Genomic DNA, 12,015 nt, shown 5'->3' on the forward strand with positions numbered 1-12,015 from the left:
GCTATGAAGTAAGTAATGTAACAAAGTACAGCCTGAATAAAAGGTGGAAAAGCCCCATGATCCATTTACACCTACCAGACAGTGCTACACTGGGCAAAGGATGAACAAATAACCTTCTCCCTGAAGGGGATTAGATATGCATTTCACCACTTACTGTATTGTTGTATAGGCACCAGGTGGATGATACTAATCAGTCTCTTTTGTTGACTGATTCTAGAACAACGCATTGAAGAAAAACACCAAAACTGGTATTGGCTTTGGGTTTTTATTGAAGTACAAAAAGTGCAAACTGTGAAATACAAGATTGGTACCATTAGAAGGAAATAAACATGGGTGTGTAAATTAATGTCACAGTAAAAATAAAAATAAAAAACCCCAGCCCTGCTCCCAATAAACATCAATGAGAACAAAAATGCAAGATAACAGCAACAAAAAGCAAAGCTGTAAACTCTGCATACAGACCCCAGTGGAGAACACGCAACCAGGGGTCACTTGGCCATCAAAGACCTCTGCTGAGTCAGCAAAGAGACTTGCCATAAGGCAAAGGTGGAAAACCGGCGGCCTTCCAGATGTTGCTGGATCACAATTCCCATCATCCCTGAAAACTGGCCAGGCTAGCTATGGCTAATGGGTACTGGAGTCCAACATCTGGAGGACCACAGGTTCCCCACTCCTACCACAAGGCATCCAATTAGCTTCAGCATAAGCAGCAGCACGCATAAGCTGTTCTCACTACAGATACATTACTGACTGCTAGAGGTGAGAGCACAGAGTGTATTCAGGGGGTACCAAGACACTGATGGGCTTTATTAGGCAAGCAAAGGATACAATAGAGATGGAGCGCTCCACCCACAGAAGCACTGTGGCCAATATCTAACATGGAAGCTACATGACAAGGAGGCAGCCAAGCAGGTGTAGCACTGGAAGTTTGCAGGAGGACAGAAAACAATGTGCAGCCATGGCAATCTAACCAGCTCTTGGCCTCTATTACAAGAGGAACATGGAAGGACATAATTGGCCCTTTGAGATGCTGGTCTTCTAGTAATTCCAACCACTTGCTTGGATGCCTACCATCCTAATTCAGACAGCACACATGGCAGCAATCAAAAAAAGGGAAGGGGAAGGAAGTTCGGAGTTAACTGGCCAAAGATGCAAACTTAATTCGTAGGGTGCAGTCAGGCCTAGCATGCAGCTCCACCAATCGCCCACAATGGTAAGAGATTTGAAAATGGAAAAAAAAATGGTGAGGGGAGAGGGCAATGAGGCAAAGCAGACATTGCTGCCATGTATGTACTCCAGGTGTCCTGGAAGCTCCCACAAAGTAGGGAAAGCAACAGAGCTATTTTACACTGGCTTACTTGCAGGGCTTTGTGAGTGCACTTTTAACAGTGTGCAGTAGCTAGCAATACAAAGATTTGCAATGTGTTTGGGGGTGGGGGAAATCACACACGCACACAAATTGGGAATCTGTGGACTTCATAAAAGCGTTACTGGGCAGCTATGACAGCACTTTCTCCCTCCTGCCTGATCTTGCTCCTAATCCTAAAAGAAGATGAGGAATTCATGTTACAGTGCAGTGGCTGAACCTGCAGCCTTGTGTCCTAAAGTGCCTGGGCCTTCCATTTCCGAGGCAATGATTTCCATGGAAACCAGCTGCTTCTCCTTCCAACCTGGGAACTCTGAACAGGAGCGAGCAAGTTAACTATGCTAAACTATTCTATACAAGAGACACTAGAAGGCAAAAGGCTCTTGCTCCTCCCATTGGCGTTCACTTGTTAGTGTTCTTGGTGAAAGCCTCTCCATGTCTCAGCTAAACAGAAAAATCAATATTCCCAACTGCTGTGTTGTTCCAAAATTTCGAACTAAGTTTATATGTTATCAGACCGAACACTTCCTATATGCTGACTGATCCTGTACCTTACGTAGGATGATGAACTCTGACCAACACATTAGTCAGCATAATAGTGTCAAGCACTTCAGTTCACCATTTCCAGCCATCTGTGACAGATGTGGAATCCAATTCACTGGATCTGGCTGGGCTACGGGCACTGATAATTCACATGCAGATTTTAGTGCTGATCATTTGTTACTTTAAAACCATAGCACAGGCCTTCCTTTATTCAGTAGCCTACTGTGCATTTACAAAACACACCTTGCCAGCTTCCCTCTAACTGTCTTGTGACAGGAAGCCACAGGTTCTGGGAAGGTGGAGAAAAGCACCTCCAACTTCTCTGTAATCCTGTGAAACTCCAAGCTTGCTATTTTACAGGGCCAACTAATGGGTTGGGTGTGGACAAAATAGCCTTACGACAGTTGGCAGTAATACATTGCGAAAATGCACTTTTACAACACTATTAAAAAGCAAAAGCTTCTATAGGCTCAGCAGAAAACTGCTATTTTTGAGAGAACACATTTGGCTTAAAACTTATGTGCTTGGGCCAATGGCTTAGCCTAGTCTAGAGTTCAGAATAATTCAGCTTTCTGATCTGAAAGGGGGAACAACTCACATAGGCAAGAATCTATGGAATAACCATACTGCACGGCTGCATAACCTTTCTCAGGGTCAGAGAAAAGAGCAGCAATGCTTCCTATCTCCATGTGCCAAGGAAACAAAGGGTCCAGCAGAGCCATTCTGGTATTCGTAAAACAACTATATTTCAGCTCAACAAGGACACAATGGCAGTGGTCCTTCAGCGAGAAAACTCACCTTCCCCTAATTATGGCACAGGATTGCCCAGTAGATTGGGGCAAGGAGGTTTCTGCATAAGGTTCTTGAGTTTGGCCTCAGTGATCTGTCTTTTGCTTGAGTGTGCTCTCATCACAATGGTAAGGCAGCAGCAACCAGAGGCACAGATGTCTGTGCTTCAGTTACAGGAATGGGCAGTGTTTTAATCTGGCCTTTGGCATTTTGAAGAGCTAATACCCCCACAGCAGGCACCCCCTGGAAGACTCCTACCGTCTGGCAGGGGGGAGAGCAAAACACACACAAAATCACTATTCCCCCCCCCCCCAAAAAAAGGAAAACCTTAATGGCAAGGCCAGTTTCACAGAGACACTCTCTTCAGAAGGGCATTACAAAAAGATAGAGTGGGCTCCACAATATCTGAGGGCACTAACCTTTAAATCATGGCAGGGAAATTGTAACAGCACCTACCACAAGTGCTAGAGTTCCTTGAAATGTACAAATAGCTCTATATTCAGAGAAACATGGGCACTTCCAGGACAAAGCAATCTTCTTTTATACCCCATGTTTTCCATAGGGCTAGGGGTCAGCTTTCCCATCAAGGGTAGCAAGCTGGTTGTGTTCAGTAGCGGCCGCAGCCTTCCAAAATGGGAATGCTCAGAACTGACTTGGGTGCATGTGGAGAACCAATGTGAGCCAAAGAAGAGAAGTAGAAATAGATTCCTCTCAGCCAAAGGGCCACTGCAGCAACACATATTAGTCCAGATCACACAGGCACCAAGAGGTAGGGATTCTGCTGGGGTACAAGAAGAGCTACTTGATGGGAGCAATTTGGGAAAGGAAGGGAACTGAAGGAATTAAGAGGAATCTGGACACTCCACTTCTAGAGATGGGGAGGCCAGCTTCCCAGCCCACTTGACCACCCTTTCTCTCTCTCTCTCTCTCTCTCTCTCTCTCTCTCTCTCTCTTTCATGCACACGTGTACACACACACACACACACTCAATGCCATCTCCTACTCCTATTTCACTCCACTCATCACCTTATGCTTTTCTAAGCTTGGCCACGGTTCCAAGATAAAGTAGAAAGGAAAAGGGGAGGGGGAGGGAAGGAAGGAAGGAAGGAAGGAAGGAAGGAAGGAAGGAAGGAAGGAAGTGGTCACAGTGGACACATGGTGTGTCAGCACAAACGGGCTCTCAATCAAGCCTCCAGGCTCTGGAAAAGCTCCCTCTGGTTGTCCAGTAGGAATTTGCTGAACGTATTGATAGGATTAATGGCTTTGAGGGTAATGGCTGCATCTTTGGCCCACAGCAGGTTTGGGCCAAAAACGACGGCCAGGTTAGTGTTGGTCATCCTGTTGATGTCGCTGTTAGCAGAGACCTATGTAGGAGGGAGGAAGAAAATACTTCACTTTAGAGACAAATATATTTTGATTCTGTCTTCCCTAGTTCCTCACCATCTGCCTCTAGAGAACTCTAGGCTTATACACAAAGGAACATCCAATGGAAAGCATGCATGAAGAGATAATTTGCAGACGAGACACTAAAACGTGGCAGCAATCGTTCTTGCTTCTTCACAGGCTGGAAATTTTAGCCTGAAACTGTTCTTCTATTGATTAATGGAAATAAAACCTACTTTTAAACCAACTCCTTCTTTAATCATTTAGGCTTCAAGCTTTCAGAGAAAAGCATTAACAGATTACTTAAATGGCAAAACAGATGTTGTAAATCATAGCCTTTTGCGGGGTGTAACAGCAACAACCCCACCCCATTGGCTGTCCCCAGCATCAAGTATCCAGATGTACTTCTGAACACACAGGAGCCATTTAGTCACTATAGTTCGCAAATTCACAAGAGAGAAAAGCCTAATTCAGCCTGAAAGCCATTTAAGCCCGTTCCTATCACCGTATCTTGTGGCAGCGAATCTCAGATGTTGCATATATGTTGTGCAAAGAAATGCTTTGGGACAGCTCACCTGCACAAGGAAGGACATCAGTGAACACAGCACTTGGTAATTTTCTTCCGGGAGACTCTGGAGGGTTTTGCGAACAATATCTACACGCTTTTCTTCCTCTACACCTGGAAAGAAAAGCAAGTGGGGCATTTATACCAGCAAGCAAAGTCCTAGCTTTCATGTGGAGAGATGGAATGCAGAGGAAAAGCCCTCAAAAAGTCATACCTTGGATCCCAAACGCCTTGCAAGTCAAATGTTTTGACTCCTGAACGCCGCAAACCCGGAAGCGAGTGTTCCGGTTTGTGAATGTTCTTTGGAACCCGAATGTCCGATGGGGCTTCCGCAGCTTCCAATTGGCTGCAGGAGCTTGGAAGTTGAACAGACTTCTGGAATGGATTCCGTTCAACTTCCAAGGTATGACTGTACTAGAATTAGGACTTTTACTATGCTTCCCTGGGAAAGCGTAATACAGCCAATCTGCTGTGAGAGTACAGCACAACTCTGGGTAGAGCTTATTTAGAGGAGTTTTCTGCTTTGGGATCAGGACACTCTTGGTAGCCACTCACTGTAGAAATTGACGACGTCATTGTAGAGACCAAAGGTGAGGAGAGGCTCAGGCAGCTCCCGCAAGAAGGTCTTGAGAATCACAGCTGGCAGGTGCACGTCCTCATATTGCACAAAGTCCACAGGCAGCCCTGGTAAGAAAGTGGATAGGTTCAAAGCCATAACTAGAGCACCAGGGCTGAACCCCCTCCACCTGGCAGAATAAGGAACTTATCCAAAGACCGGGAACTAGAGGCAGAAGCATGGCAGGAGCAGGTAAACACACTGTCAAAAAAAAAAGGATCAGTGGTACTCATTCCTCCTCCAAAGCAGCAATCATTAGGAGCATTGGAAGAATTGCTTCAAAAATACCAGCAACAGGATTCCAGCAAATATTAGGGAAATGGAGAGACACACACCCCAGAGGATGAAACAGAGGAAACACATTATACATTGATCAAACATAATTGCTGTGGAAGGTTAAGCACCTCCTTTATCCAGGGGGTATAGATTTAGACTGGAATAGGTTTATGTCAAAAGGAATAAACTCCTTGGATTCCAGCCAAGTTTCAATCAGAGATCTATTCAGAAATTAAAGCACGTTGTGGGAGGGCACAAGTCCAAAGTGCTAAGGGCAGATTTGGGGCCTAGACAAAAAGAATGGTGGTAAGGGGCAGTGGAGTAGCTTAAGCAGACTTCTGGAACCTAATGCAGGCACTTACCCATATTATATTTCTGCTGAACTTCTCTGACTGTCTGGGTGTTTGCTGATCGTCGGAAAATCCCCTCTGTGTTAAGAGCTGGGGACAAAGAGAAACAGAAGAGCACAGTCTCAGGGAAGACCTACCACACATAACAGCAAGTCTTTCCAATATCACAGGACAAGGACATCCTGAAAGCCACATGCACAGGGACACTTGCATGGGAACAGCTATGCAGAAGGCACTTGGGGAATTAGGTTAGTAGAATCCCTCAGCTCCCTAGTGTTCAATTTTGCTGTGTCTTTCTGAAGACCACAATCAAATGACAAGAAAGATAGTAAGATGGGCAGTGGAAAAAGAATGAGTCTGTGCTAAGGCATCTTAAAAAGGCTAGGCTGATGCAACAGAAGGGTGCTGTTGGGAGACAAAGGACAGTGGATGTAGCAACAAGACAAGTCAGAAGAGGTTTCTTCCTAGCTCACTCACCATGCTGCTGCAGATAGGCAATGGTCTCCCTTACCACAAGTGGAATGGGATTCTGATCCAAGCTCTTCTCCCGTAAGCTGTTGAGAAAGGAGAAGCTTAGACTCTTCCTGTCACTTCCCCCAAAGAAACATCTTTGAATCAGACATAATATCCAGTGTATCACTGGCCCTGATCTAGAAAGCTCAAGGCTAGCAAAAGTCAAGGTAACCACAGGTGCCGATTCAAGATGATTGGAAAGCATTTCCAGAACTACCCACAGATAGACTATAGGTATCACTGGTCCACCAAGAAAAGAAAAAAGATGAGGATACTCACTGCTGGAGAGAAACTCCAAACTGTTGGTTCGGCAGAGGTGGACGTGGTGGGGTTACTTTCTGAGGCACTTGGGAGGGCTTCTGCAGGGATCTCAGATATTCATCATACCTACAGTGAGAGACAGACACAAACATGTATGTATGGAATCATTCTAAACTACACCAAAAAGTGCTAAGCTGGTGTCCAGTGTCCCATTATCCTGTAAACACAAGCCCAGAGGCCCTGGCACTACGCTAGTTACAAGCTACTTCTTGTAAGAAGTACTTACAAGCTACTTCTGCTACATCAGTTGCGAGGATCCTTTTTTAGCCCGAAGCAACACTCCCTCTTGGGAAACCTTCTGAGGGTCACATGACAATAAAGAGCAAGCCATGCAGAGGAGAGAGCCATCTCAGCAGCTCACAACATCATACTGTATGTGCCGACAAGTAAGACTCCCAGTGTCCCTTCGCCATCCCACTCCCTCTCTGCTCACCCTGTTCTCCTCCCTGTTACAGCCTCCTCTACAGAAACAAAAGATAAGCTAGTAGGCAAAGTGGATAATGATGATGATGTTGATAATAATAATAATAGGTATAAAAGCATAATGAAACATCAAATAATAACAATCTAAGCCAATATAAAAAGTCAAAATAACTTTAAAACAAACAACTTATGTCAAACAAAGCAACATTAAACAATCCATCAGAATCTAATAGTAAACAGTAAAATTAAACACCAGCAAATAATTAAACATGTTCTCACTTTAGCACCTGGCTTGGGATACCCAGCTGCTCCAGTTTCACATGCTCCTCCAGGTCACTCAGGTAGTTTGCATAGAAAATCTTCCGTCCAAACTTAAAGCTGCAAGACAGGTGACAAACCAGTAAGAAAGAAATTAGGGTACAGAGTAGCAGCACTAGTACATCTGTGGGTGGCTTGTAGAGGTGAGATTAAGAGGTAAAAATGGTACCGAGAACTGTGAGGCAATGCTTGTGTACCAGTTGCACCACTCTGCAGTTCCCCAACACATAGGCAGGGATTTGTCCATTACTGAAATACCCCAGCTAAGCCTGACAATGTGCTAAAAGGTACTTCTCTGTTGGATTTTGCTGACAATACAAGTTATGTCCTTTGTTATTTCCTCCTCATTCTCTGGCAGAGGCCAGGAAATATCTGAAGCAAGTCTGGGCTACTAGCCAACTAAAGGACAACAATGCAAGCAGGGGCCTGCATGTCAGGGTCAGTCACTCAGCAGAAGTCAGAAACAAAGTTTATCAAACCTAATTCTTCAGTTAGACAGAAAGAGGAAGCAACAAGCTCCAGTGAAGTACTAATCTGCAGGACAATTTCCACACTCTCAGATAGAGATCAAGAGTATGCAGGAACATGATACCCACTTTCCTCTGACCTCATAGGACTATATAATGCAATTCAAGGCACACACTGAAAGCTTTGGACAGAAAATGGAGGGGATCTTGCAACTATGACAGGATATAGCTGACATCAGTGAGAAGCAGCTGTCTAAAAATGATATGGAATATACAAGATGAGCCATCTATGCATATCCTTGCAATGAACAAACACTCTAGGAGCCCCACATTATAGAAATTATAGCTTATAGAAATTAGAGCCAATATTTTGTGTACTGACAAGCCACGGAGATGCAAAGTGGGGATCTGAACCTGCAACTGTGAGTCACTTTCTCTCTCTCTCTCTCTCCCTCTCTCTCTCTCTCTCTCTCTCTCTCTCAATCTAATCTATCTCATAGAGTTGTTACGAGGATAAAACTGTGGGTAACAATGCATGCTACCCTCACGCTTCATGGAGGAAGGACATGGATAAAAATGTAAAATTAAATGAAAGGTGTTATCAGATGCTGTCATCACAGTAAGTGTTTACAAATACACAAGTTACCAGCAACCTACTTAACAAAAAAGTCTCAGGATTCTGATGATAAAACCCCACTTGGCTCCTAAGGAAGCCACTCCTCCTCATACCAAAGCGAGTTCCACCACAGAGCAAAGTACCTTTGCACTTTCCTACCTGATCAAGGGCTTGAAGAGAATCAGCAGTGTCTTGATGAACATCGTTGGGTGCACAATGTACAATGCTTTGATGTTCTTCTTGTATCTAATAATGAGAGAAAGATGAGAAGCCAAGCCAACCCTTTCACCCAAAAAAGTTCCCGCACAGCAATTTGACCCTTGCAAAATCCACAGCCACACACACTTACTTGCGGTCAAATTCCCGGTAGGCATCCCGCAGCCAGCTCAGGGATGGCTTGTTCTCACTGGTCAGGCCATGGTGCAAATAGACTAAGGTGTAATCACTCTCAACATACTGGTCCAATGTATACTTCAAATAGCTACGGAGAGATGGACATACCTAAGCTCCAGAGTTTTTTAAAAATATGTATTTGCTTCTTTGCCTCCTGCAGTCACAGCATAAGGAAAGTAATATAGGTAACACAGGCACAGAGGTAGTGAATATACAGCCAGAGGGTGGGGTCAGAGTGATGAAGGGCACTCCTAACCAAGTGCTTAAGGAATTTTGACTTATATCTTAGTTGGGGGTTAATTGATACCCAAATTCATGTAGTCAAAATCATTACAGATTTGAATGATCAGGGGAAAGTCTCAGGTCTAATCTTCACCAAAGCAGGTGGTTCGCTCCAGCAGCACTCACCTCAGCAGTTTCACATGATCAAGCTGATAGCTGGGAGGCATCCGGCAGGCACTGAACAGAATTACTTTCCGCCCATACTTGTCGTCACCTGAGGACAAAAAATGCCACACATCACAGCAGGTTGAAAGACAAAGCATGAAGACACCACAATAGGCAAATAATGGAGCACTGCTTGTGGAGTACTCAACTATTCCAAGGTGATACTAGTGGAAAGTTCAAAGGCTCTGCTTTGTCAAAAAAGTTAACAATGCAACATGAAACTTCACCAGTATGGAGAGAAGGCTGCATTTTGAGAGGACCCAAGGGTGAGAAGTGGAATAGAGCAAGGCATGATGAAAAGAAATTATGAGGGGCACATACTCTTGGATCATGAGCAGACAATTTGAAATGATTCTCAAGCAGGAAATAGCCTAAAATACCCCCAGAGGAGCAGAGTATCCACAGGGTTATTCTAGTAAGCATTGCTGAGGTTTGTGATTCCAAGGTGGAGAGGGGAGGAAAGACAATACTTCCCCCACAAACATTCAGAGAAAAGGTCACCGATCCTTTACAAAGTATTGGCCTTGTCCATCATTTCCCCCCAGTGTATCCACAGTTCCATACCACCTGCTGTCCTTGTAGATAAGGAAAGAACTAGAACACAAACAAAATCAAGGACTGCACAATGACGAATTGGCCTGAAACACTATGGATCAGAAAGCGAATCATCTGTGAGAAGAAGCCACCAGCAAACTGCAGAAGCACAAGATTTTGTGCTATCAGCCTGGAACAAATACTCTGTAAAATAATCTTTAACTTCTTCCCCAGTCCCAAATGAGGCAGATGACCTAGTAAGTCTGCTTCAGCAGTGTTACAAACTAGGCCTGGGGGTGATATATAGCTCTTGTCACATGAAAGTCCAATAAATGCCTTAGCATGGGTTTTTTCTGGTTATTTCGTGACAGTGAAATTACCACTAATGTGAAATTTATGACAACAGTAAAAGCCTTTGCAATAATCTATGGCTGAGAGCAGTAATAATGACTTATCAGTAGAACAACGCATAAACACAGGTCTTGCCTCTCTGTCTACTTACAATGAGCGGAGCTAAAAGCATTTGATAAGTAAGACAAAATTGTAGAAGGAAGCGGGTCATATTAATGAATGGCCATTAAATGTTCTGGTTGATCATGGACTTCTAACTAGAAGTTACCTCATCAGCAGCTGGTTGCATTTGACAATGTTAGCTCTACTCTAATAACATTCATGCTACAATAAATTTTGGTCTGAATCACCCTCTCTCAGGATCAATCTCTTCACGCACACAAACCTGTACCCATGAGGAAGAAATTGTGTACCAATGACCATCTCCTATGTGTGCAAAGGTACACATTTCTGCATATGAGGAGGGACTAGATTGTGCCACAAAGCTCTTTGGGGCTTTCACTATCATAACACTGAAGATGTTAAAAATGTACACCTTCCATGCTGCAAAGTCAGCCACCATCATTTATTACGTTTACCTCACATTTATTACCACTACCAGCCCACTTTATACTTAATCCAGGCTCAGAAGGGAATAGAGTTTTGTTTTTTAAAAAGTAAAATAAAATAAGGAAGATGGCCTCAGGATTCTGTGTGTTCTACATACTCAAAAGAACAAAAAGCATGAAGTCTGTTCAGTACACATACTGGATGGTAAATAAAACTCATTCATGGGTGATAAAGATTTATCTAATTTAGAAGGCAACCCTTTGGTCTTCCCTCTACCCTCAACTGTCACTTAGCAGCAACCATTCCATTAAGTTACAAATGAGGGAGATGGAAAGCAGGAGCATTCCACAAACTCTAAGGAACTAGCTCCTTTTGGCTCTTCTTCTCCCTGGACCCTTGCTATCCCAGTTGGTCTTCATAATAGCTTTGTAACTTTACAATCTGGTGCCAGACTTCACATGTTTTCCTCTTCCTTCCTTATCACTTTCTCTTCCTTTCTCTTTCTCTTCTGTGTTTTTAAGAAAGTAAGCAGGGACAGTCTTGTTTTTATTGATCTCTAGGCTAAGCTGCACTAGTAGCTTTTTTTTTTTAACTAAAAAGCAAGGTAGAAAAGCTTTAAATATAATATACCAACTACAACCCATGATCCAAACAAATCAAATGCCTTCATGAGAGGGAAGTAACTAAAAGTCATGGATACATCTTTCAGTGTTTTACTTCACAGAGCAGAGAAAGTAGGAGTGGTAGTCTCTAGTATGTTGTATATACACAAAAGGAATGACTATCTGCACATCACAGGAACAGAAAGAGTCAATTAAGCTATGTATCTAGTATGCTATTCTACCCACCTGAAACCCTAACCATAATAAGAGATTTCCCTTCATCCTGCCTATTTTCCTCTTCTCATTTGACTTCCTTCAACACATAAACAGAGATTATGTAGCTATAAAACTTACTCCACCCCACCCCCCCAAAAATATGCAAACAGCTGCAGCACAGGAAGTCAAGGACATGCTTAAGGTAGAGGGGGAGCACCAGGTAAATGCCATGGGGATGCAAGGATGATATACCATCACATGAACACATGTGAAGCATGTGAAGGTAGAAGACATTGCAGGACAACATGGCACCCACCAGAGACAGAAAAAAAAGAAGAGCAATGCAGAGGTCACCTGGAACGACCGTACAAAACTAC

At 43.7% G+C, this 12,015-nt stretch overlaps 1 protein-coding gene across 6 annotated transcripts in view; it reads right to left on the minus strand.

The window, feature by feature from the left end:
• Positions 1-251: 251 nt before the first annotated feature.
• The window catches only part of ARHGAP1 (Rho GTPase activating protein 1), a 30,265-nt gene continuing 18,501 nt past the window's right edge, over positions 252-12,015 (minus strand). For 5 of the 6 annotated variants that reach the window (XM_083456015.1, XM_083456013.1, XM_083456017.1 and 2 more), the window contains 10 exons: positions 9,348-9,435; positions 8,896-9,027; positions 8,706-8,792; positions 7,425-7,523; positions 6,681-6,788; positions 6,366-6,442; positions 5,901-5,978; positions 5,202-5,330; positions 4,657-4,760; positions 252-4,062 (listed from right to left, as the gene is read on the minus strand). In XM_083456015.1, the coding sequence (XP_083312141.1) occupies positions 3,883-4,062; positions 4,657-4,760; positions 5,202-5,330; positions 5,901-5,978; positions 6,366-6,442; positions 6,681-6,788; positions 7,425-7,523; positions 8,706-8,792; positions 8,896-9,027; positions 9,348-9,435 (1,082 nt within the window). In that variant the 3' untranslated portion in view covers positions 252-3,882. The remainder of the gene's footprint in view (positions 4,063-4,656; positions 4,761-5,201; positions 5,331-5,900; positions 5,979-6,365; positions 6,443-6,680; positions 6,789-7,424; positions 7,524-8,705; positions 8,793-8,895; positions 9,028-9,347; positions 9,436-12,015) is intronic. The other variant, XR_014514761.1, reaches the window with a different exon arrangement.

Source organism: Podarcis tiliguerta (genome assembly GCF_965153285.1).
Source record: "Podarcis tiliguerta genome assembly, chromosome: 1".
Lineage (NCBI taxonomy): Eukaryota > Metazoa > Chordata > Lepidosauria > Squamata > Lacertidae > Podarcis > Podarcis tiliguerta.